This window comes from Mus caroli, unplaced genomic scaffold, assembly GCF_978045245.1.
Source record: "Mus caroli unplaced genomic scaffold, Mus_caroli_1 scaffold_19, whole genome shotgun sequence".
In the NCBI taxonomy this organism is placed as follows: domain Eukaryota; kingdom Metazoa; phylum Chordata; class Mammalia; order Rodentia; family Muridae; genus Mus; species Mus caroli.
The window spans coordinates 7,162,878-7,185,278 of record NW_028227274.1 but is presented as its reverse complement, the minus strand read 5'-3'; the positions used below and the strand labels follow the sequence as shown (position 1 = coordinate 7,185,278).

Genomic DNA, 22,401 nt, shown 5'->3' with positions numbered 1-22,401 from the left:
AATTGCTTTCCAGCCTTTTACTCTGAGGTAGTGTCTGTCTTTATCCCTGAGGTGGGTTTCCTGTAAGCAGCAAAATGTTGGGTCCTGTTTGTGTAGCCAGTCTGTTAGTCTATGTCTTTTTACTGGGGAATTGAGTTTATTGGTGTTAAGAGAAATCAAAGAAAGTAATTGTTCCTGTTATTTTTATTGTTAAAGTTGGGAATCTGTTCTTGTGGCTGTCTTCTTCTAGTTTTGTTAAAGGATTACTTTCTTTTTCTATGGTGTAGTTTCCATCTTTGTGTTGGTGTTTTCCCTTTGTTATTCTTTGAAGGGCTGGATTTGTGGAAAGATATTGTGTTAATTTGGTTTTGTCATGGAATACTTTGGTTTTTCCATCTATCATAATTGAGAGTTTTGCTGGGTATAGTAGCCTGGGCTGGCATTTGTGTTCTCTTAGTGTCTGTATAACATCTGTCTAGGCTCTTCTGGCTTTCATAGTCTCTGGTGAAAAGTCTGGAGTAATTCTAATAAGCCTGCCTTTATATGTTACTTGACCTTTTTCCCTTACTGCTTTTAATATTCTATCTTTATTTAGTGCATTTGTTGTTCTGATTATTATGTGTTGGGAGGACTTTCTTTTCTGGTCCAGTCTATTTGGAGTTCTGTAGACTTCTTGTATGTTCATGGGCATCTCTTTCTTTAGGTTTAGGAAGTTTTCTTCTATAATTTTGTTGAAGATATTTGCTGGCCCTTTAAGTTGAAAATCTTCATTCTCATCTACTCCTATATCCGTAGGTTTGGTCTTCTCATTATGTCCTGTATTTCCTGGATGTTTTGAGTTAGGATCTTTTTGCATTTTGCATTTTGCATTTTCTTTGATAGTTGTTTCCATGTTCCCTATGGAATCTTCTGCACCTGAAATTCTCTCTTCCATCTCTTGTATTGGTGCTCACATCTATGGTTCCTGATTTCTTTGGTAGGGTTTCTATCTCCAGAGTTGTCTCCCTTTGGGTTTTCTTCATTTTTTTTCTATTTCCATTTTTAGATCTTGGGTGGTTTTGTTCAATTCCATCACCTGTTTGGTTGTGTTTTCCTGTAATTCTTTAAGGGATTTCTGTGTTTCTTCTACCTGTTTAGCTGTGTTTGCCTGTAGTTCTTTAAAGACTTCTACCTGTTTAGCAGTGTCCTCCTGTAATTCCTTGAGGGATTTTTGCGTTTCCTCTTTAAAGTCTTCTACTTGTTTTGCAGTATTCTCCTGTAATTCCTTGAGGGATTTTTGTGCTTCCTCTTTAAGGGCTTCTACCTCTTTAGCACTGTTCTCCTGTATTTCTTTAAGTGAGTTATTAATGCCCTTCTTTAAATCTTCTACCACCATCATGAGATATGATTTTAAATCTGCGTCTTGCTTTTCGGGTGTGCTGGGGTATCCAGGACTCGTTGTGGTGGTTGTACTGGGTTCTGATGATGCTCAGTGTTCTTGGGTTCTGTTAGTATGATTCTTAGTTTGCCTTTCGCCATCTGGAAATCACTGGTGTTAATGATCAAGCTGTCTCTGGTTGGAGCTTGATCCTCCTGTGATTCTCTTAGTTTCTGTCACTCCTGAGAGTCCAACTCTTACCTACGTTCCAGTGGTCAGGACACACTCTGCAGGCAAGCTCTCCTCTTGCATGGGCAGGTGTCCAGCAGTCTGGAGCTTGATCCTCCTGTGATTCTCTTAGTTTCTGTCAGCACTCCTGAGAGTCCAACTCTTACCTACGTTCCAGTGGTCAGGACACACTCTGCAGGCAAGCTCTCCTCTTGCAGGGCAGGTGTCCAGCAGTCTGGAGCTCTGATCCGTGTCTTGAGTTCTGGGGGTCAGAACCCTCCCTCTTCTGGGGGTCAGAACCATCCCTGTAGGCCAAGTCTCCTCTGGCAAGGAATGTGCCCAGGGGTCTGGGTCTCAGCTCCACAGCCTGGCTGAGGATGAAGGCCTGAGGGGACCCTGACCAAGAAGATCTATTGCTTCTATCGCCCACGTGCTCTCAGGTGATCAGGAGGTCCTGGGTGTGCTAGGGGTCCTGTGGTGTGGAGAGTCCTCTGGTGCCCCAGATGCCCTCGGCTGGGTTCACGCAGTAGATGGCTGGGCTGGCCCTGACCCGAATGGATCCCAGACTCTGGTCAGGTGGGGTTCCTTTGTCCCTGCTCCTGCTGGCACAAGACCCTCCGGGATTCTTTGGAGCTGATGTTTTGTTCCATTCACCTGTGATCCCGAGGTGATCCCGAGGTCCTGCGGCGTGGAGAGCACTCTCATCATTCATTTTAAATGTTGTTGGTCTACATTTGTGAATACTTTATAGCCATATCCATGAAATATACTGGTTTGTAGTCATCTGACTTTGATATCAGGTTATTACTGGTTACACAAAATGAGTTAAACGTACAGAAATCTGCCTGCCTCTGCCTCCCAAGTACTGGGACTAAAGGTGTGCGCCACCACTGCCTGGCTCACCGTGTATAATTTTAATATTTGTTCTCTATGATTTCTTTAGTTTGCTTTAGGTTTAGTAAGGTCTCTTTGTCTAGTTTTTTTGTTTTTGGTGTGTGTGTGTGTTTTAAAGAAAGAAATTCAGGTTGTTGATTGAAAATCTTTACTCTCTTTGTTTTATGCAAGCTGGCATTTTACACCTGTGTTTTCTGCAACCAAACTCTTTTCTGATAAAAGCATTTAGTACTATACACCTTTTCTTTCAGCATTGCTTTAGCAGCATTTCACATATTTTGGTATATTATATCTCCATTTTTTTTTTGTCAGTTTAGTATATATTGATTGCTATTTCCCTTGAAGCTTCTTTGGCTGGTGAATTACTTAGAAATCTGTTATTTTTCCATGTTTGTTTCAACAATATGGGTGCTTGATTACAGTTTTATCAGAAAACGTCTTGTATGTTTTTAATTCTTCTAAATGGTTGAGATTTGTTATGCAAAGGAGAGCGTGTCCTGGTAAGCCCCTGTGAGCACTTATAAACGATGTGAATACTAAGCTGGAGAGGTGGTTCAGTGGGTAAGAGCACTTTCTGTTCTTTCAGAGGACCTGGGTTCAGTTTCTAGCGTGTACATGGTGGCTGATAACCTTCTGTAATTCAGTTCTTTAGGATCCAACCCCTCTTTTGTACATGGTATGTCTGTGGTACACAGATATACATGCAGGGAAAGCACTTACACATGTAATGTAAATAAATCATTGTTTTAGAAAAGAGTGCATACTTGCCGTTTTAGGGTGGAATGTTTCATTTCATATCCTGTTTCGTGTTGAATTTTTCATTCTGTTCTTTTGCCTAGGCCTATCAGTTGTGAGTGAAGTGTTTAGGTTACCAACTAAAATTGTGTATTAGCATCAGCTTTTGCTTCTTCATTCCTAGTTCCATAGCTATGTGCATTCACATTTAAGACCTTTCTAGTGGATTGATTCCTCACTGTCATTGTTGCACTTTGTTTGGAGGACAGCTTATAAGAGGTGCTGATGTGACTTTTCTCTCTGGATGGATCCGTGGGCTGAGTAAATCTCTCAGCTTTTTATCTTTCATCTTAATGTGTATTATGTTTGAAGTGAATTTTTTTCTTTGCTTAGTAAATGCAATGTTTAGGCTTCCTGGAGGATGCTTTCTGTACATTTATTCTTCTAAATTAAGGGATGTTTTTCTGTGCTTTTGTCTATTTGTGAGTTTTAAAATAAAAAATTAACTGTTATATGATGTTAACTTTGAAATCAAGTTTTTTTTGTTTTCTCTGTTTTCCAAAGTATTGTGTTATCTTTGTTCTGTTTTTGAGACACTTCTCTTGCATGTATCCCAGGCTGACTCTTGAACCTGTTTTGTAGATGACGATGATCTCATTGTGCCAGTTTTTCAGTGCTGGGAATCAAACATAGAGCTTCCTGCATACCACACAACCACTCTACCAACTGAGCTACACCCCTCATCCTGGCTTGGTTATGATTGCAGTACCTCTGTTAGTGATTACTCTAGTCATCTAATATCTGTCTTCAGCTGTTTGGATGGAAATTTCTTTACAAACACCAAAACCACATAAGAGTCACAAAAAAGAAAACGACCTCTCTTAGTCTTTGAACTACTCTATGCTGTCATATTTTTTAAACCCTCCCCCCCAGCTATCTAGGCTTGCCTTGTAGCGAAAATGTAATGCTTCGTTGTTTGTTTTGTTTGTTTGTTTGTAGAACAAGATTTTAATATTTTCAACTGCTAATATTTAACAGACAGAATAATTTAAGATATATTTCGTTTTCATGTTTTCCTTTTCATTTCTGATTTTATTAATTTGGATACTGTCTCTGTGCCCTCTGGTTAGTCTGGCTAAGGGTTTATCTATTTTGTTGATTTTCTCAAAGAACCAGCTCCTGGTTTTGTTTGTTGATTCTTTGTATAGTTCTTTTTGTTTCTATTTGGTTGATTTCAGTCCTGAGTTTGATTATTTCCTGTTTGTTTTTAAACTTTTTTTTTTTGCATTGGTGTGCAGGTGGGGTGATTGTCTAAATACTGTCAAATACATGGCTGCTTTTGAAAACACAAATACCCCAGATAGTCTCACTGGACCTAGGTGTTGTATTAGAAATCTCTCATCTGCTCCCAAATTTGTCTTGGTTCTCAGTGGAGTCTGTCTAGCCTTCCACATAGCAAAATTTTATGAGTAGCACCTGCTGCCTATCTGTCTCCATTCTCCATTATGTGAAACAGATGAAACCCTTGGTCCCTTAGAGAGGAACAGACATAAACAGTTTACCTTTACTCTTGGGCTGCCTTGGGTTCAAGGTATGTGGGAATGAGATTCATTCTGCTAGTTGCCAAGCTTACAGGCTATTCTTGCCTAGAGGTAGGTCAGAAAAGCAAGTAATATAAAGAGGCTCCTTCCTGCAGGTTTTAGGATGCCTTGTTACTTGTCTATAAGCATTTGTGTTACAAAGTTTCTTCAGCCATTGTCCAGTTTGTGCATGTGTTTGTTTATTTGTTTAATGGCTTATTATTAATATTTATGGGGAGAAGGGAGCTCAGAGCTCCCCAGATTGCCAACTGAACAGCATATGTTGAACTAGGGTATGGTGAAGTGTCCCTATAATCCTAGCACTTGTGAAGATGAGGCAGGAGGCTCATAAATTAAAGATCAGTTTGGCCTATGTAATGAGACCCTATCTCGAAACAGCAGACCTGAAAAACAGTGAAATACATGTATAAATATAAAACTTGATATTTTGATTATTTCTGAAATGTATATAGTTCCTCGGCACTAAGTCATCCAGACATGTATAACTGTCTGCCATTTAATTCCAAATGACTTGGCTTCTTTCTCATTTTTAGATCTACTTGGCCTTTTTGTTTCATTTCACTTGCTCTTAAGTTCCTTCTAGGTGTTTTCTTGAAGTTGTTCTATCTTTATTCCTCTGTGTTTCCCATCGTATATTTGTACCTTATTTAGCTCTCAGATGCTGTCATTTCTCAGGATTTTATTCTTCAGTCTTTTATTTCCTCATCTACTTTTTGTTGAATAACTGCATCTGTTTTCAGAGGCTACAAATACCCTTATGACTTCCAAACGTGACTCAAAAGTGGGGGAAAAAATGTTTGAAGTAAAACTCAAATTGTTAGCTGCCTTTTTTTAATCCATTGGAGACCTTTAATTTAGTATGTTCAAAACATTTTTCTAGTTTCCATTTTGTGTATTTGTTAGTGAAGCCACCATATAGGATAGAAGATACAGTATAAACATTCTTAAACACACACAGTCATTCTCAGCTCATCCTGCCCCTGTTAGTTATCCATAGAGTTCTTTTGCTTCTTGTCTGTATTCAGTTTATGTTTAATTCAGTCTTTTATCTGGTTGTGTCTGTATTTTACAACAGCCTCCTAATTGATTCTTTCCAGCCGTGTCTTCTAGTTCTAAGTATCATCTTATTTTATTGCCAGACTTTACTAAATTAAAGATGTCATATGCCACTCTCCTTTTTCCTCTTAAATTTTTGTTTCCAAATGGGTGCTAAGAGATAAAACACTCAAATTCCTACCCTGCTATGTCCTACTTTAATGTCCCTAACCTATTTTTCACAGTTTTACCTCTGTCATGTTCTTCTTATCCTTTCTAGTCAGGGACACTCTTGTTTTCCTCTAAGTCCTTGCTTTTCTTCTTTGTTTTACCTTGTCTTTACTCACACTAGGTTTTATAAAGCCCTCAAAATTAGTCCTTTCTGTTTATGTAGACCCTACTTAAAATAGTAGGTACTTTATATTTGGTTATTTGCTTTACTTCTAAACTTTGAGAGAGAAGTTTTTGTTATTTTCTTCTCCGGTTCTCTACAGAAGAAAAGACTGGTTTATATAAATGATAATATCACCTTTAAGAAATGCAGAATTCATCATTTTTTTAATTTTTAAAAATTTATGTATATATGTATCACATATGGGCAGGTGCCTTCAGAGGTCAGAAGAGGGTATCAGGACCCTGGAAACTGGAATAACAAGCCTGATGTGGGTGCTGGGAATCAAACTCAGGTCTTCTGGAAGAGCAGCAAATAATCGTAACCACTGAGCCATCTCTGAAACCCCATATTGATTTTGTAGAACTTTGGAGGCTTTCTTGCCCTAATTTATGGCTGAATATTCACATTGCTTGTATTGTACAGCTTTTCTTTTGTATCAGAGTGGAAGCCTGAACCCTCTTGTTTACTCTAGTGTCTTAAATTTCCTTAGCTTTAGTTGGTGTATGCTTTGATTACACTAGATATCTTTCCATTAATTTTATTTTTTTAAAACACTTTGGGTTATGCCTATAAATGGTGCTGAAAGTACCCAAGGAGTTAAAGGGATATGCAACCCTATAGGGGGAACAACATGATGAACTAACCAGTACCCCGGAGCTCTTGTCTCTAGCTGCATATGTATCGAAAGATGGCCTAGTCGGCCATCACTGGAAAGAGAGGCCCATTGGACTTGCAAACTTTATATGCCCCAATACAGGGGAATGCCAGGGCCGAAAGAATGGGAATGGGTGGGTAGGGAAGTGGGGGGGGGGTATGGGGGACTTTTGGGATAGCATTGGAAATGTAATTGAGGAAAATACGTAATAAAAAATATTAAAAATTAAAAAAAATGGTACTGAAAAACATAGATCATCCCATCTAATTATAGAGTTAAAATATTTGATGATAGGTCCAAACATCGAGTAGACAGATGCAGCTAGTAGAGGTGGCCAGATTTTCATTTATAAATACATTACCAAGCTCAGTGGTCTAGCAAAAGACAAGTGGGATTGCTGCATTTAACAACATAACCTGAGTCTACTCTTAAGGCTTTATAACTACACGGCTAAAATGTATAAGTTGTTATTCCTAGCCCTAGGGAGACAAACTATAGTCAAAATGAAAGTGGGAATATTCAGGACTTCACATACTTAACCTAATCTCAAATCTGATATGAGTTATAGATAGATAGATAGATAGATAGATAGATAACTACTAATTCTCCTTTTTTCAGTCAAGAGAACACAGGCTCAAAAAGGTTATGTCATTTGTCTTCTCTATTGAGAAGTACAAGTGTATAAGTGTATTTTTCTTTGGAATGTAATTGTTTGATTTTTTTTTTAGCTTGAAAAATTGTGACCTATTTGAAATTCATCACTTTATTAGTATTATCCAAAGTCTTTGTTCCCTGTAGTACTAATTATTACATAAACAGAAAGAGCAATACTTTGTAATGAAGACATTTTAGGATTACCTGACTCTGTTTTCTACTATATCATATAGCAAGATACAGTCTCAGTATAAACTTTCCCTTGGTTGTATGGATTACCACACCATCACATTGCCCAACACTTGCTTACATATCTAAATGTCTAGTTTTGAAAACCAAAAACCTTCTATTTGTCTTTTGCTGTTAGTTGTCCTAGAAAGTGTGTTAAGAAAGTAGCCCTGTGAACACCTAGTATGTTTTTATAATTAAATATGTATACAGCTTGCATATGTGATTATGTATGATTTAGTTTAAACTTTATGCTTCATTAAATATTATTTAGCACCGGGCGGTGGTGGTACACGCCTTTAATCCCAGCACTTGGGAGGCAGAGGCAGGCAGATTTCTAAATTTGAGGACAGCCAGGGCTACACAGAGAAACCCTGTCTCGAAAAACAAAATGAAAGTATTATTTAGCTGTTATACTGTAAAACACTTATAGTTACAAATGTAGGATTTTGCTGAACACCTGCGAAATGAAGATAAATTTAGAAGTAAGGGTAAGTGGAATGTAAAATTTCATATCCTTGTAAAGTGAGTATATGAATCATAATCACATGAAATCAGCCTGGTAATTTTCTTGCTCCACAGGAAGATTTAGAAAGTTAAAAAAATGCATATATGAAATAAAACTCATAGAACTTTGCTCCTCCCTATTATTTATGTAACCTTGTAAAGGTTATGAAATGAACACAAGATAAAATGAAGAGAAGATATTAAATATTCAAACTAGACAATGTTCTAATGTGCTAACACCAGCTGTTTGTTTCTTTAGGATGGATTGGATGCCCTGGTTTATGATTTGGATTTTCCTGCCTTAAGAAAAAACAAAAATATTGACAACTTTCTAAGCAGATGTAAGTACTTTCTGTAGTTTAATGTTGCTGTACATGTAACTGTATCAGATATTCAAGCCTCTTTCCCCTTCTGTTGCATTCATTATTCTGTCAGTGAATTTTGTGTAATATTAGTGCAAAGACTGGCACCAGTTGCTACACTAACAAGGCACCTTGTGAATGAAATTTTAGAAGCTTAGTCTAGATGCCTATCAAGAATGCATACAAAGTAATTTGGGGAGTGGGGGGTGAAAAGTATACAGCTACAATAGAAATATGTATTTTTCAATGCATGTATGTGCATATTCAAGTTTTAATGCTATATGACCCCTTTGTTTATAAAAAAATTAGTTATTACATTTGGAAACCTACAGGTAAAAATTGATTATATATGACAACTCATAAAATAAAAAGGTTTTCTCCATGGCAGCTGTTTTATATATGCTTATTATAGATGTTCTCTTCTAAAAGTTTATTTTAGATTTTGAAATTATTTAAAAATATGTTTTAAGTTAAAATAGTTTGGAATTTTAAAAAATTAGCAGTAAGAAGTTGATTATAAAATCCTTCCCAGTCTGTTTATTTCTGTTTCAAAGAATTAATTTAGTCATATAAAATAGTTGTATTTTTTTGTTGTTGTTGTTATTATTTCTTTTTGTTATTTCTACAAAGTAGAGTTTGAATTACCTATTTTGTACTTTTGTCGGGTTTTTCTTCAAAACCAGTTTTAATTTTGTCTTGGAGTTTGATACCAAACTCTGATTTGGGAATCATTTCTTCCTCAGTGATGACAATTTGACCCAGTGCTTTGCATATGCAAGTGTCTATCATTGAGCTACATCCCCACCTCTTTGAATTGGGAAATTTTAAGTATAAAATTCTTGCTAATGTCTTGTAACCTACTGAAAGAATTGGACAGTTCTATTAGTTTATATTTGTTTATCCCTGTACTAGATAACATAGTGAAATAACCAAAGATGAACTACTGTTTATTTGGTAGTAGACAAAAGGCAGGGGTTGATCATTAGTCTAGAGGTAGAGGGTAGAGTATTTTGATGTAGTATGACAAATATTGGGGAAAACAACCTTCTGAATCTACTATTCTTTTCTGTTTGGTTTCCTTTGTCTTGAATCACAGCCCAAGATGACCTTGAACTTACCACAGTGCTCTGACTCTTGAAAGCTAGCATTCTATGTGTGAGCCACAATGTCCAACTTAATTTTACTACTTTATTGCTTTTGTAATACTAAGTATGCCCATGTATTACATTTTATAAATAGAAACAGTAGCTAGAAAAGAAATAAGTGAAGTCAAATGAAAGTAAAAATATAAAGTGACTTTTAAATTTAAGTTTTAATTTGTATAGATTTTTTGGAATATTAAGCTAGAGAAAAATGCAAGAAAAGTAAGTAACATTAATAAAACAATTTTAATAAATCATATGTACTGATAAGTAAAAATCACAAGTGAGGGTTTTCTACCAGTAGTACAAAAATCAGTGTACTTTGTGATATTAGTATATTAATAAAGGAAAGGTATATATTATTAGATGCAGAAAAACAATGAAATAAAATTTATATTTATAAATGTGAAAGAAACTTACCTCAATAACCTATAACTTAGATCCAGTTTCCTAGTTTTATTTGTTGAAAGCCAGTCTCTTTGCTAGTGTATGTTTTGGTATGTCTAAAAGTAACTTTTGTTCACCTAATGTAATTGTCATCTCCAAGGCTTAATGCCTCAGTTTGCTAAGCTAGTCCTAATCCTAAAGCTTCTAGCCTTTGTATAGTCTTACCTAGGCCTAGAATGTTTCACCCTTTAAGATTGACTGAGGAGTAAACTCTGAACTCTGACTGACTGATTGAACTCAGCTATTCTGGCTCAAATTCCTCTCTAAGCTGACTGATTCAATCTGGCTTCTCTCTAGCCCTCTGAATTGCTCTGCTTGGCCTCATACAAACTTAGGCAGTGTGTTCTAATCTTCTGACTCCTTCTTATTCTCTCTCTGCAGCCTGTCTCTCTGTCATATAAAACTGCCTCCTTTCTCTCTACAGTGCATCCTCGAATATCTTACCTTTCTTCTTCATTCTCATATGAGTTGGGCATATACAATTCTGTCAAATCTTTCTCTGATTTATCACTTTGTCTGCCACTCAAAGATACCACTTTGAAACATGGGTGCTTCCTTCTACAAATAACTTTACCTTCATTGTTTGGAATTAAAGGGGTCTGTATTCTTGCCAGAGGGATTAAAGATGTGTGGTAAGGTGGTGTCTATATTCTAGCCAAAGTAGCAATATTGCTGGATTAAAAATCCTCTACAGGTATGTCAAAATTTAGGTCTCTGTAGTTGAGTCTGTGTGGATTTATTTTTTGGGTCCTGTAGTTTGACAGTTTCTTATATGCATTTAGTCACAAAGCTGTTGGTCAGCAGCTAGGACAAGTGAAACTTCAAGGAACCAGAAGGATCTATTTGATTTCTAATGTTTTGTCTGCCGGCTTCCTCAAGACTTTGAATACTTTTTCAGTGTCACTGGCCATTCTAGCATACTACCTCAGTTTAGGATTTTCTTATTTCTTATATAGAATATTAAAATAATCTTAAAATTCTCTAACTCCAGTTTTGTCCTTACTGAATTTATCTTTAACATTCTTCTGAGTAGCTGAAGTGTAGGTTTGATTATGCTTATTTACTTTAGTTTCTTTTTACAGCTTTCAATCCATGCTAGTGATTTTTATATTGTGCCTTGATTTTTATATATTAAGAGCTGCCTAAACCTGTAATCTGGGGTGAGGGGAGAAAGCCTTCCTATTATTGAGTCATAGATTTTTTTTTCTTTCTTGCTTGCTTGCTTACTTTTTTTTTTTGACTGGTCTAGAGCTCACTGTGCAGATCAAGTGGCCTTGAGCTCAGAAAGATCTGCCTGCCTCTGCCTCTGCCTCTGCCTCTGGAGTGTTATTAAAGGCATGCATGTGCCACTCTGCCCAGCAAATGATAATTTTCTGACAAGTGACTTAGAGACAAAGTTCAGGCTCCTTAAACAGATTGGGGCTCCCCAGCCTCTTCTGCCACTTCATCACAAGCATCCGTACTAATCTAGCAGCAGAGCCCTGTGTACGCAGTTCTGCTGTTCCATCACTTAAATGGTCTGTCTTCAAGACCTAACAACTACTTTTCATTTCAAATGTGTTTCAGGTGTTTCCCTAAAAGTTCTGTCCATGGCAGGCTTTAATTGGTATCTTCTAGTACTTTACAAGCCATGCTTACCTGTTTTATTTTAAATTGTTTTGAATTAGAATCCCCCCTCCTCCAACTATCCAGAAAAGGTTTCACTGTGTAGCCCTGGATGTTCTGGAATTCACAACAGTAACAGTGTTACCATTACCTTTCCATATTTCTAGAGATTACTTTAGGACCTGATATAGAGTAGGCAAAAATATTTATGTAATAAATAAGCTTAATATTAACTTTGTAGTAGGTCTTGTAGTACTGTGACCTGGGAAGTTATTAAATATACTTATCTTTGTACAGAAATTTATTAGCATTGCATATGTCTGTCTGTTGGACATAGCTTACAAAAATATTTTAATTTGAACATTTTAACAGAAAGGCAAGACTATTATAGCTACTTTTATTAGCAACCAGAACTTTAATAGCCGTATGTGTATAGACAACATTGAAATGGGAAGCTTTTCCATGCAATCTCATTCCAGTGTTGACCCGTAGGGACTAAAAAAATAGCCCTATTTTAATCTATGACCAAATTAGGAGATAACTATCCAGGGGGAGATTTGTAAATTATTGTCATCTGTAGCAAGACAGGTTAACATAAATAATTGCATTGATTCTCCACTGCATGTTTTAAATTAAAGTCTGGCTTCAGATTAATGCTATAAGTGTAAAGAATGCAGGTTAGAAATTTAATTTTTATTTTTTAGTACATGTGCCTTTGATACTGAACTTGGTTTTGGGGAATTATTTTTTTCTAGGATAGGTTTGTGTGTGTGTGTGTGTGTGTGTGTGTGTGTGTGTGTGTGTGTGTGTGTCCCTGACTGTCCTGGAACTCACTCTAGACCAGGCTGGCCTCAGACTCACAGAAATCTGCTTCTGCCTCCCAAGTACTGGAATTAAAGGTGTGTACCTTGGGCACGCGCGTCCACGGAGGCTCGGCCTGTGAGCGTTCTGGATCCCGCTGCAAGATGAGCCTGGGACCATGACAGGTGAAATGGGTTACGCAAGCTGCACAGATAATTAAGTAGCAGAGATTAGAACTCAGGTTTCCTGCCTCCCAAGATTGTTAAACATGAGCCTGCGGAAGCAAACCCCTAGGGACTTCTTAAAGAAAATCATCGGGCGACCAGTTGTGGTGAAATTAAATTCTGGTGTGGATTATCGAGGGATCCTGGCCTGCCTGGATGGCTACATGAATATAGCCCTGGAACAGACAGAGGAGTATGTAAATGGACAGCTGAAGAATAAGTATGGAGATGCGTTCATCCGAGGAAACAATGTTCTGTACATAAGTACACAGAAGAGGCAGATGTGAAGACACCAGGAGGCACTGCTCTTCAAAGATGGATAGATGAAGTGGTTTTGGTTCTCTTACGGTCTTAGTTGGCCTGTTTTCATGGTGGTTGGTGGGGTTTGTTTGTTTGTTTGTTTAATTGACAATGGAATAAGATAGAGGTATTACATTACAGATTGACTCTTTTAAAAAAAAAAGGTGTGTACCTCCATACCCAGCAAGAATTTAAGTTTTTTTTTTAAAAAGGATCATCATAAATGATTCACATAAACAGCATAAACAGAAATTTTTATTTTGTTGATATAAAACATCTACCTATGTTTCCGTAATAAAATGTGATATATACCTAAAATACCGGAAGTAAATTATTATTATTATTATTATTATTATTATTACAGCATTGATATTTAGCTTGGGGATGTAAGTCAGGTAGTAAAATATACTTGCCTAGCATAAACAGAGCCCTAGGTTTGACCTCCAATGTCACGTAAATGTAGGATGCATTAGATACTTTATTTAAAAGATTAAAAATGAAAGCAAAGCAGTTTTTGTGTTTAAAACTTTGTCATTAGATTTTTATATAAATTTTTGGTATGATAGTAAAATCATACCATAAGAATTTGAAACAACTCTTAGCATATTAAATATTTATATTATAACTTCAGATTTTACATATATCAATTATTTCAAGTGATAGAGTACTGGGGCTTAAACTGAGGATCGAAAGAGGCAAGTATTTCACCATTGACCTACATCCCAGCCCTAATTTGTAATAACTTTTAGAAGACTTTTTAGAGTTTAATGAAAATGAAGCCACAACATTTCCAAATTTATGGGACACAATGAAAGTAGTTCCAAGAGGAAAACTCATAGCTCTGAGTGCCACCAAAAAGAAACTGGAGAGAGCATACACTAGCAGCTTGACAGCACACCTGTAAGCTCTAGAACAAAAAGAAGCAAATTTACCAAAGAGGAGTAGAAGGCAGGAAATAATCAAACTCAGGGCTGAAATCAATCAAGTGGAAACCAAAAAGAATAATACAAAGAATCAACCATACCAGGAGATGATTCTATGAAAAAATCATCAAGATAGATAAACCCTTAGCCAGACTAACCAGAAGGCACAGGGACAGTATCCTAATTAACAAAATCAGAAATGAAGAGGGACAAATAACAGAATCTGAGGAAATCCAAAAAATCATCAGATCCTACTACAAAAGCCTATATTCAACACAACTTGAAAACCTGGATGAAATGGACAGTTTTCTAGACAGATACCAGGTACCAAAGTTAAATCAGAATAAGATTAACGATTTAAACAGTCCCATAACCTCTAAAGAAATAGAAGCAGTCATTAATAGTCTTCCAACCAAACAGCCCAGGATCAGATGGGTTTAGTGCAGAGTTCTATCAAACCTTCAAAGAAGAATTAATCCCAGTTCTTCACAAACTATTCCACAAAATAGAAAGAGAAGGTACTCTACCCAATTCATTCTATGAAGGCACAATTACTCTGATACCTAAACCACACAAAGACCCAACAAAGAAAGAACTTCAGACCAATTTCCCTTATGAATATCGATGCAAAAATTCTCAATAAAATCCTCGCAAACCAAATCCAAGGACAAACTAATATGTTCATTCACTACAATCAAGTAGGCTTCATCCCAGGAATGCAGGGATGGTTCAATATACAGAAATCCATCAATGTAATCTACTACATAAGCAATCTCAAAGACAAAAACCACATGATCATCTCATTAGATGCTGAGAAAGCATTTGACAAAATTCAACATAAAAGTCTTGGAAAGATCAGGAATTCAAGGCCCATATCTAAACATAATAAAAGCAATATACAGCAAACCAGTAGCCAACATCAAACTAAATTGAGAGAAAATTGAAGCAATCCCACTAAAATCAGGGAGTAGACAAGGCTGCCCATTCTCTCCCTACCTATTCAATATAGTACTTGTAGTCTTAGCCAGAGCAATTAGACAACAAAAGGAGATCAGGGGGATACAAATTGGAACGGAAGAAGTCAAAATATCACAGATGATATTGCAGATGATATGATAGTATATATAAGTGATCTTAAAAATTCCACCAGAGACCTTTTAAACCCGATAAACAACTTTAGTGAAGTAGCTGGATATAATAAAATTAACTCAAACAAATCAGTGGCCTTTCTCTACACAGAGAATACAGAGGCTGAGAAAGAAATTAGGGGGAAAAAAACACCCTTCAAAATAGTAACAAATAATATAAAATACCTTCGTGTGACTTTAAGGAAGTGAAAGATCTGTATAATAAAAACAAGTCTCTGAAGAAAGAAATCGAAGAAGATCTCAGAGGATGGAAAGATCTCCCATGCTCATGAATTGGCAGGTTCAATATAGTAAAAATGGCTATCTTGCCGAAAGCAATCTACAGATTCAGTGCAATCCCCATCAAAATTCCAACTCAATTCTTCACAATTAGAAAGGGCTACTTGCAAATTCATCTGGAATAACAAAAAACCTAGTATAATAGAAACTATCCTCAACAATAAAAGAACCTCTGGTGGAACCACCATGCCTGACCTCAAGCTGTAATACAGATCAATTGTGATAAAAACTGCATGGTACTGGTACAGCGACAGACAGGTAGATCAATTGAATAGAATTGGAGACCCAGAAATGAACCCACACACCTATGGTCACTTGATCTTTGACAAAGGAGTTAAAAACACCCTGTTGAAAAAAAGACTACATTTTCAACGAATTGTGCTGGCTCAACTGCTGATTATCATGTGGAAGAATGAAAATTGATCCATTCTTATCTCCTTGTACAAAGCTCAAGTCTAATTGGCTCAAGGAACTCAACATAAAACCAGAGACACTGAGACTTATAGAGGAGAAAGTGGGGAAGAGCCTCGAAAATATGGGCACAGGGGAAAAATTCCTGAATAGAACAGCAAAGGCTTGTGCTGTAAGATCAAGAATCGACAAATGGGACGTCATAAAATTTCAAAGCTTCTGTAAGGCAAAGGACACTGTCAATAAGACAAAAAGGCCACCAACTGATTGGGAAAAGATCTTTACCAATCCTAAATCTGATAGGGGAATAATATCCAATATATATAAAGAACTCAAGAAGATGGACTCCAGAAAATCAAATAACCCTATTAAAAAATGGGGTACAGAGCTAAACAAAGAATTTTCAACTGAGGAATACGGAATGGCTGAGAAGCATCTGAAAAAATGTTCAGCATCCTTAATCATCAGGGAAATGCAAATCTAAACAACCCTGAGATTCCTCCTCACACCAGTCAGAATGGCTAAGATCAAAAACTCAGGTGACAGCAGATGCTGGTGAGGATGTGGAGAAAGAGGAAAGACTTCTCCATTGCTGGTGGGATTGTAAACTGGTACAACCACTCTGGAAATCAGTTTGGCGGTTCCTCAGAACATTGGACATAGTACTATCGGAAGATCCAGCAATACCTCTCCTGAGTATATATCCAGAAGATGTTCCAACTTGTAATAGGGACACATGCTCTACTATGTTCATAGCAGCCTTATTTATAATAGCCAGAAGCTGGAAAGAACCCAGATGTCCCTCAACAGAGGAATGGATACAGAAAATGTGGTACATTTACACAATGGAGTACTACTCAGCTATTAAAAAGAATGAATTTATGAAATTCTTAGGCAAATGGATGGATCTGGAAGATATCATTCATCCTAAGTGTGGTAATGCAATCAGAAAAGAACACACATGATATGTACTCACTTATAAGTGAATATTAGTCCAGAAGCTCAGAATACCCAAGATACAATTTGCAAAATACATGAAACTCAAGAAGAATGAAGATCCAAGAGTGGACACTTCGATAATTTTTAGAAGGGGGAACAATATACCCATGGAAGGAGTTGTAGAGACAAAGTTTGGAGCTGAGACTGAAGGAACAACCATCCAGAGACTGCCCCACCTGGGGATCCATCCCATAAACAACCATCATACCCAGACACTATTGCAGATGCCATCAGGAGCTTCCTGACAGGAGAGTGATATACCTGTCTCTTGAGAGGCTCTGCCAGTGGCTGACTAATACATAAGTGGATGCTCACAGTCATCCATTGAATGGAGCACAGGGTCCCCAATGAAGAAGGTAGGGATAGTACCTTAGGACCTGAAGGGGGTTGCAGCCCCCTAGGAGGACCAACATGAACTAACTAGTAACCCCAGAGGTCCCTGGGACTAAGCCGTCAATCAAAGAAAACACACAGAGGATCTCCTGGCTCTATCTGCATATGTAGTAGAGGATGACCTAGTTGGTCATTAATGGGAGGAAAGGCCCTTGGTCCTGTGAAGGTTCTATGCTCCAGTATAGGGGAATGCCTGGGTCAGTAAGTGGGAGTGGGTGTGTTGGTGAGCAGATGGAGGAGGGAGGGGATAGGGGGTTTTTGGAAGGGAAATTAGGAAGGGGGTAACATTTGAAATGTAAATAAAGAAAATATCTAATTTAAAAAAAACAAATTTTACATATATCAACCATTTCAAGTGAGAGTGTACTGGGCCTCAAACAGAGGACCAAAAGAGTCAAGTATTTCACCATTGACCTACATCCCAGCCCTAATTTGTAATGAAGTGTTTTTTTTTTAAATTGTGTTTTTGAGTAATTTGATTGTAATGTAAGTTATAATATTATAATAATAATCATTATAATAATGCCTTAATGATTTAATTACATTTTTCATACAGATAAAGACACAATAAATAAAATTAGAGATTTACGGATGAAAGCAGAAGATTATGAAGTAGTAAAGGTAATCGGCAGAGGTGCATTTGGAGAAGTTCAATTGGTAGGTTACCTTACTCAGATATTTTTAAACACTACCTTATTTAACATACTATTTGGGAAAATAATTGTTTTCATAGAATTGTTTCTTTAAATGGCTCTGGCATTTTTGCTTAAGATAAAACCCTTGCATTTATCAAAATAGTAGGAAAGTTTTTTCCCAAGCATTTCAATAAACATCTCATCTCTCTCTCTCTCTCTCTCTCTCTCTCTCTCTCTCTCTCACTCTCTCACACACACACACACACACACACACACACACACACACACACACAAATCTTTGCTCCTAATTCTTTGTAGAATGCTATGGGATAAAGTTTTATGAACAGGACAACATACATGATGGGACAGACTGGGAAATACATGAACCAGAGTGTTAGTTGATTTGTTTTTTTAATTGTGTTTGGGTTATTAAAGTCTTTACATTGCCTAACTGTGGTAAGCAGAAGAGAAGAAACAGAAATAGCTACATTATTAAAGTCCTGTAGTAAGTTGTTCACTGCAGCCTTGAGCCATGTTGACTAATGGTTTGTTTTCCATTTTAAAGGTGAGGCATAAATCCACTAGGAAGGTTTATGCTATGAAGCTGCTCAGCAAATTTGAAATGATTAAGAGATCGGATTCTGCTTTTTTCTGGGAAGAAAGGGACATCATGGCGTTTGCCAATAGTCCTTGGGTTGTTCAGGTATCATTTTCATTGTTTTCTTAATGCTATACTAGTTTGTATCTGAGAAATTTATTTTTTAGAACAGTAATAACTTAATAGTTGCTATAAAATTATCATTATTTTTAAAGTCATAAAATTTATTTTGTTGAATTATGTTTAGAAAAGTCAGGACAAAATAATAATTTTTTTATAGGATTTAATCTGCTTTAAGGGAAGTATTCTACATTAACTTTAATAATGATTTTTTTTTTTTATGTGTAAACATGAGGTCCTCTTTTTCAGTAAGATGTGTCTCTTACTGAAATCAGAAGATTGAGTTTCACTGAGTCAACAAATATCCTGTGATGGCCTTAAGTTTTTAGTACCAAGGAACACACACCCTAAGGTCAACATGGTATAGCACAGCCATGCCATATTAATGCATGAGGCAGAGACATAATGGTCTGCAGTTCCAGGAAAGACCCTATTTCGAAGGAAAATGACATATGGCATAGTAGTATTGACTGCCATTGACCAAATTATTTAAAAATCGTGAACTATAATTCCCTTGCTTATAAATATCAAACAGTCTTTAAGATTTTCTGTTTATTTGTTTTTAAATTTTAGACAGGATCTTTATGCTAGGCCCCTTGCTATGTAGCTAAGGGTAGCTTTGAAATCTGACCCTCCTACCACTACTTCCTGAGTATTGAGATAATAGCACATGCTACTTCTGGCTAATTGGTTATTTTAATTGTGAGATAAAGTCCCCACTAAATTATTCTGAGTTTTCTACCAATGTTTTAACCTCCATTTCTTTTTATCTTTAATTTTGAAGTCTTTTTAAACTAGACTAGACCATTTCCAAATTCCTATATATATTTTATAGTTTACTTACAGTATATATTAAAGACTAAGCATTGGAATAAACAGATTTGGAAAATGTCTATTTATATATAATAACATTTTTTAAAAGTCTCTTTGTGCATGTCTGTGCCTGAGTGTATATGCGGACCACATGCTTGCAGGAACCTATGGAAACCAGAAGACACTGTTGCTCTCCTAGAACTGGAGCTACAGATGGTTGTCAACTACTACGTGTGTGTTGGAAACTTAAACTCAGGTTTAGTTGCTCTGCAAAGAGCAACAAGTCTTATAACCACTGAACCATCTCTTTAGCTTCCCACATTTTAAACTTGAAGTCTCCTTTTTTTTACTACCTGTGTATATTAGGGTTCCTCAGCTTCAGTATTTCTGTGCCAGATAATGCTTTTTATCCCCCCCCCCCCCCTTTTGGTAAAGTTTCTCTAAGTTAGGTCAGGCCAGCCTTAAACTGGGTCATTAAAGGCTCGTGACACCATATTTGACCTTAGATAATTCTTTATTCTGAAGAACTATTGTACTACTTACTTTTCTGTTTCTGTTACAAACACCGTGACTAAGCAGCTCATAGCAGAAAGGTTTATTTGGGTTTATAGTTCCAGAGGGAGTCCATCACATCATGGTGGGAAGGCATGGCAGCAGGTGGGAAGGGTGGCTTGAGGAAAAGGTGAGAGCTCATATCACGAACTGCAAACACAAAGCAGAGTTGAACAAACTAGAAATGATGGGGCCCATTAAATTTTCAAAGCCTTCCAGTGGTATACTTCTTAGAATAAGGCCATACATCCTAAGCTATTCTAAATGGCCATCCACTGAGGACCAAACTATTCAGAATACATGAACTATGGGGGCCATTTTCATTCAAACCCCTACCACTATCCTATGTATTGCTCCTATTACTAGTGTGTTTATGGTATTTGAGAACATCCCCATTTTCTACGTAGAATATACCAGTGGCAACTCTTGCCCATTCCTCATACTAATTGTGACAACTAAAATTGCATTTAAACATTGTTGAATATCCCTTGAATGGTAGGGGACAAGAGAGCAGGGAAGTAGTATTGCCTTTGGTTGATTACTTCTGAAATTTGTATGTTATGTATTATATCTGCCAAAGATTAAAATATTTATGTCATAATTGTTCAGTTTGCAATTTAGATATCTTAGGATTTTGTTTTGCTTATTACACTGTATATAAATGGGGTAAACTACCACCAAAATATCAATGCTTATTTAGTTTTGATGCTTAAGTTAAAAACTATACATTTTGTCTGGGACAGTCATGAAATGATACTTCTATTTATCCTTACTCCTAAATTTAGTTCAGTTTTTTTTTTTTTTAATTTAATGATATATGTGGGCATGTGTATTTGTTGAAGCAGAATGAGAACTGTAAGTGCCATTTGTCTACCTCTTTTGAAACAGGATCTCTCACTGGTGTGAAGTGCACCAATTAATTGATACTGGCTGGCCAGCAAGACCCAACTATCCTCTCTCAATCTTTCCAGCGCTGAGATTACAAGTGAATGCCAGCATGCCTTGCATTTTCACATGAGTTCTAGGGGTCAAACTCAGGTTCTTGTATTTGTAAAGGCAAGTGCTTTACCAGCTGAGCTATCTTGTCCCTGTGTAGTTTTTAAATTAGTGTAAGTGGGACTGCCAGGACTGCTCAGTGGGGAAAAGCCTTTGTTCTTCTGAGCATGAAAACCTAAGTTCAAATCTCCAGCACCCATGTCAGCAGTTAAGAGTACAGTAGTAGGCTGCTCTTACACAGGACCCAGGTTTCTTTCCAATCAATCATCCACATGGCAGCTCAACAACCATCTGTAATTCTAGTTCCAAGGAATCTGTTGTCCTTTTCTGGCCTCCATAGACGATAGACATGCACTTTGTGCACAAGCTAATTTCAGACGAAATCCATATGCATAAAATAAAAATTATAAGGGGAAAAAGCTTGAATAAAGCTGCATGTGCCTATAATCCAGCGCTAGGAACAGAAACAGGCAGATCCTAAGAACTTGTTGGCCAATGAAACAGCAAGCTTCCAATTCAGCGGGAAACCTTATCTCACAATGCCTTAAGGCAGAGTGGTAGTGTCATGCTCTGACTTCAGCATCAGCATACTTAATGTGAATCTACCACCACACACAAAGCATATAAACAAACATACAAATTAAGTGAAGTAATTTAAAATAAACATATAACTAAAATGATTAAACACTGTTGAGGAAATCAGACATGAAGGCTTTAAGAAGTCTATGTACATCTTGTGTTGTTTTTCCCTGGGGTTTGCTTTTAGTTTTGTTGTAAACTTGTGCTTACTTAAAATTTGTTTGATTTTATTTTTTTTAAACTTCAGCCCTAAACACATAATAGATTAATGCTTGATATTCTTGACAGTTCTTGCTAATGATTTGATCTTCCTTCTAACAGTCCAGAAAGACAGTTGTTGTTAATGATGGATTATTTTGTTTACTAGAAATTTGGTAAACCTGTGCCAGCTGCCAGGCTTCTAGATGCCAGTTGAGTAGTAGATTTGTAAGTAAAAAACAGTTTAGTTCCTTCTCCTCTTGTAGAAGAGAGTACAGTCAATCAGAGACATGGAAGAGAGGTTAAGCAGATTTCCAGAGCCAAACTGGAGCCAAAGCCCAGTTTATCATACCTCAGAGCTCCGATGATCATAAGTAAACACTATAAACTTCTCATGTGCATCTTAAAAACCAGAAATACAGTATTTCTTTGCCTAAGAAATTTGTTTGTTCTTTATTGAAACTAATAGAAATAAAAACCTCAGCATAAAAAAAAATTAGATGTAGTATAGAGAGCTGTGAAGAGGGAATGATTCCAGTTGCCCCTTGGATATTCAGTTTATAGCTCTTTTGTGTGGATAGGGTCCTCATGGCATTTATGCTTGCCCTG

General features: G+C 36.8%; 1 protein-coding gene and 1 pseudogene across 3 annotated transcripts in view; both read left to right on the top strand.

Annotated features, from left to right (window-relative positions):
* Window positions 1-22,401, top strand: part of Rock1 (Rho associated coiled-coil containing protein kinase 1) — a 121,038-nt gene that overhangs the window by 23,123 nt on the left and 75,514 nt on the right. For all 3 annotated transcript variants that reach the window (XM_029472234.2, XM_021150215.3, XM_085833466.1), the window contains exons 2-4: window positions 8,527-8,608; window positions 17,858-17,958; window positions 18,502-18,639. In XM_029472234.2, the coding sequence (XP_029328094.1) occupies window positions 8,527-8,608; window positions 17,858-17,958; window positions 18,502-18,639 (321 nt within the window). The remainder of the gene's footprint in view (window positions 1-8,526; window positions 8,609-17,857; window positions 17,959-18,501; window positions 18,640-22,401) is intronic.
* LOC115029896 (U6 snRNA-associated Sm-like protein LSm6 pseudogene) lies at window positions 11,212-13,719 on the top strand (annotated as a pseudogene).